At 43.6% G+C, this 3,692-nt stretch overlaps 1 protein-coding gene across 1 annotated transcript in view; it reads left to right on the plus strand.

The window, feature by feature from the left end:
• Positions 1 to 3,692, plus strand: part of COL4A3 (collagen type IV alpha 3 chain) — a 137,792-nt gene that overhangs the window by 4,292 nt on the left and 129,808 nt on the right. The window contains exon 3 of the mRNA XM_077761377.1: positions 2,761 to 2,911. Within this exon, the coding sequence (XP_077617503.1) occupies positions 2,761 to 2,911 (151 nt within the window). The remainder of the gene's footprint in view (positions 1 to 2,760; positions 2,912 to 3,692) is intronic.

Raw genomic sequence — 3,692 nt, forward strand, 5'->3', positions numbered from 1 at the left:
GCGGCCCGGCCCACCCCCCAGCCCCGCGTGCCGGGGACGCGCGGGCGCCCGCCGCGGGGCGCAGTCCCTGAGTCCCTGCCCGGAGCGCGCGGGCCGGGGCTGGGCAGCGTGGGGATGCGAGCGAGCGGGGATGCCGCGGGGAACAGGTGGAATGCGCTGGAAAAAGGCAGGTGGAAGAGGCGGGGAGCGAGCTTGTCTGGTTCCCTAGGAGTCAGGGATACTGGGGAAAGGCCTCCAGAGGTGCATGATAGATAGAGATGATAGATGGAGAGATAGAGATACAGAAAGACAGACAGACAGGCAGACGTGGGTAGATAATGGCCAGGGATGAGAACACCGGATGTGGAGACGCGCGATGTCACACTGGTGAATCAGAGCAGGCAGCATGGCCTGGCCGAAAGCACAGAGGGCCCCAGCGCTGACATTTCTTAGGTGTCACCTCACACTGAACTCTGACCTCTCTGGGGCTCGGTTTCCCCCTTGTTCAAACTGGCACTCCAGTGTTCCGTCAGTACTGTTGGGGAAAACTAGTGCTATCTGGGGAAAGTTCATAGCGCCCTAGAAATAAAACTCATGTTAGCATGAATTCAGCAATCTGCCACTTTGATTTCCAGTCATAATTTGAGAGATCCCAGATTCCCTTAAATGCACTCCATACTTCTTATTCTTTGCAATTAATCACAAACTGGGTGTCCTCCAAACTGTTAGGATTCCTAGTTCGACTTACTCGATTTGAACTCGTGGACGTGAAATTTATCTTCTCAGATACCTTCCGTGATTTTTACACGTAAAAAGTTAATCTGGGTGTTAAGGCAGCATAAGTGTCATTTCCAAGGATGAGCAGTTTTACAATTCCATGATTGACATTATAACTGGAAGTCAGTAGTCACATAAATAAACGTCACCTGTAAAGATCGTTGGAATCTATGACCACACATAATTTTTCTTTTCAATGAAGACACGAAAGATGAAGCGAAAACCCTCTTTGAGCATCTTCATACTTCTCCCCCTCCTTGTTTAAACACAGGCCATCCACTGACCACTTCGTGTTTCTTTCTGGACATTTTCTAAGTATTTACATACACATAAATAGACCTACAAAGAACAAGTAATTTTATTGTTTTTTTCCATTTTATTTATTTATTTATTTTAAGTTTATTTTGTGAGAGAAGGAGAAAGAGGGAGAGAGAGAGAGAAAAGGGAAAAGAAAAGAGGGAAAAGGGAGAGGGGCAGATAGAGGGAGAGGTAGAATCCCAAGCAGGTCGAGCTGCCAGCACAGAGCCTGACACGGAGCTCAGTTTCACCAACAGTGAGATCATGACCCTGAGCTGAAATCAAGAGTCAGGAGCTTCACCAGCTGAGCCACCCGGCCGCCCCATCCATGTTCGTATTTAAGATAGATTCATCTCTTTTTCTTTTTGCCCTGTTGCATGACTTTCCACAATATAGGAATATGCCAAAGTTAATTGAACCATCCCCCTATTAATTTAATTTTGGGTTATTTAGTGGTTTACATGCTAAAGGATTTTGTAAGCCGTGTAATCTCTTCACCTAGCTGCTTCTACAAAAATGCATTTTTCATAAAGTAGGAATGCCCAACCCAATACTTCTGAGCATGATATAGTAATCTCATTTAAGTCAGTGTAGATTGTCTACCATCTTTAATCCAGGAGCAAGTAAGTCCAACAAGCAAAATACCTAAAGGAAGTATATGTTGTGCGAAGGCCTGAAGCAGAGGTCCAGAGCAGGATTTGCACATCCTTCTAGACTTCAAAGAAGAGAAGAGGTTGGGGAAGGGTGGAGAAAGAAGGGTATGTAAAGGTCAGCCTGAAAAAGTGATGCTCTGTGATCATACAACCTCTAATTATACCAATTTTTAATTATGTTGTCATATTCCCTTATTGGTTTTTACATGTCAGATTTTTGTCTTGTGTTTGGCCAAATCTTGGTGATTTCTTGCTGATATTACAATTAATTCATTTGTATTATTTTTCGTCACTTGAAGCAAGTCTTCGTTAAAATTTCTAAGAATTGTCCTTTCCATTGCACCTGCTGACTTACACAAAAAGTGTCATTAGAAATCATGAAATGTGTGTTGAGAAAAAGAATCGTAAGTTAACCAGTAACTGATCCAAAGAGTGCCAGCCAGCAAGGCTCCCTCCACAGGGTAACTCTGGCGTTGGGCAGGGCACCTGACCTCTCTGAGCCTCAGTTTCCTCATCTGTAAAATGAGGCTGGAACCCCTGGTGAGGCTAGCAGGTGAGATAATGAGTCAGGCCACGGAGCAGGGGGCAGTCTTCAGGGCCAACCATTTGTTGGCCTTCTAGAATTCAAGATCAGTAATGCCAGAATCCCCTGCTTTTTCAGGGGAGAAGCAGGGGCAGTTGCGGGGAGGGGGTGGTAGTGTCCAATTTCTGTTAGAAATCTCTCAAACTCTAGATGTTAGCAAATAAGTAAAAACTTACAAAACTCATTGTGTTTTTTGTAAAGGGCTAAACAAACATGGGGCCAAATAATGTGTAAGTGCAGGCTAAATTGAGCCTTTGGGCCATGGTTATTTATCAGTTTGGTGCTTCACTAGTTAAGAACATTATTTTGGTTTAAATATCTGCAATTCAATTTCAGCAGTTTTTCAAAACCGGGAGAGAGTAGTGCTGTTGACCCCACATTCTGAGTTCAGACAGGCTGGAACTGTCCACCCACACAGTTTGTTCTGAAATGCCCTGAGTGAAATCCCTCTGCTGCTCATGACACATCCAGTCCCAGGCCTGGCTGTTCAGCGCATCCTTCTGGGTCCACCGCCATTACCAGGCCCAGCTCAGCAACTTGAACCTGGGAGGCACATTGCTGTTGCCTCAGGCAATAGATTTAGGAGATGAGCTAGAGAGAGTTCCTCCTTTGGTATCTGCAGGTGAGGTTCATGATTTAGGTTAGTTTATTGTTCTTTTTGCCTTGAAATTCCAGACAGAGCAGAAATACAGCAAGCAAATATCCGGAGCTGAATAACAGCTGCATCTAGGGAAGATGCTTTCTCAACTGGTCTCATGTTTAAATTTTAAAAATGAAGTTGAAACAAAGAGTAGCATAACAGACACCAATTTATTCATCCCTGAGATTAAGCAAGTATTAATAGGCTTTGACCTGTTTGTTCTCAGGCCTCTCCGTTTAGGGAAAGCATTGATAGATAGATGATAGATAGATAGATGATAGATAGATAGATAGATAGACAGACAGACGTATTCTTTGCCCTCTCTTTTGTGCATGGTTCTGTATTTCTATACGTGTATATATAGTGTGTGTGTGTGTGTGTGTGTGTTAGTCACCATGAAAAATAAACATTTTTGTTTTGTGGTCCTTCAAATGCAGTAAATGGTTTCACATTCATCAGCTTGCTCCCCTCCATATTATAGTTTTGGATTTTATCCATGTTGATGCATATAGATGTGATTCATGTATACACATATGGATGTGATGGTTGATGCATAGTATCCCGTTATATAAATAAAGCGCAGTTGATTTTTCCATTCCCCCTGAGCATAGGAAGTTGGTTTCCATGGTTTAGTTTTCCCAAGTCAGGACAATGTAACGGCTCCAGGTAGGTACCATTGTGACAACTAGATGTGGAATTCCTAGGTAGAATTCAAAGAGAAAGCATATTTTAAAGTGCATTAGGAATTGTCAAACAGACTCCG

Source organism: Crocuta crocuta, unplaced genomic scaffold (genome assembly GCF_008692635.1).
Source record: "Crocuta crocuta isolate KB4526 unplaced genomic scaffold, BGI_CrCroc_1.0 scaffold516, whole genome shotgun sequence".
In the NCBI taxonomy this organism is placed as follows: Eukaryota; Metazoa; Chordata; class Mammalia; order Carnivora; family Hyaenidae; genus Crocuta; species Crocuta crocuta.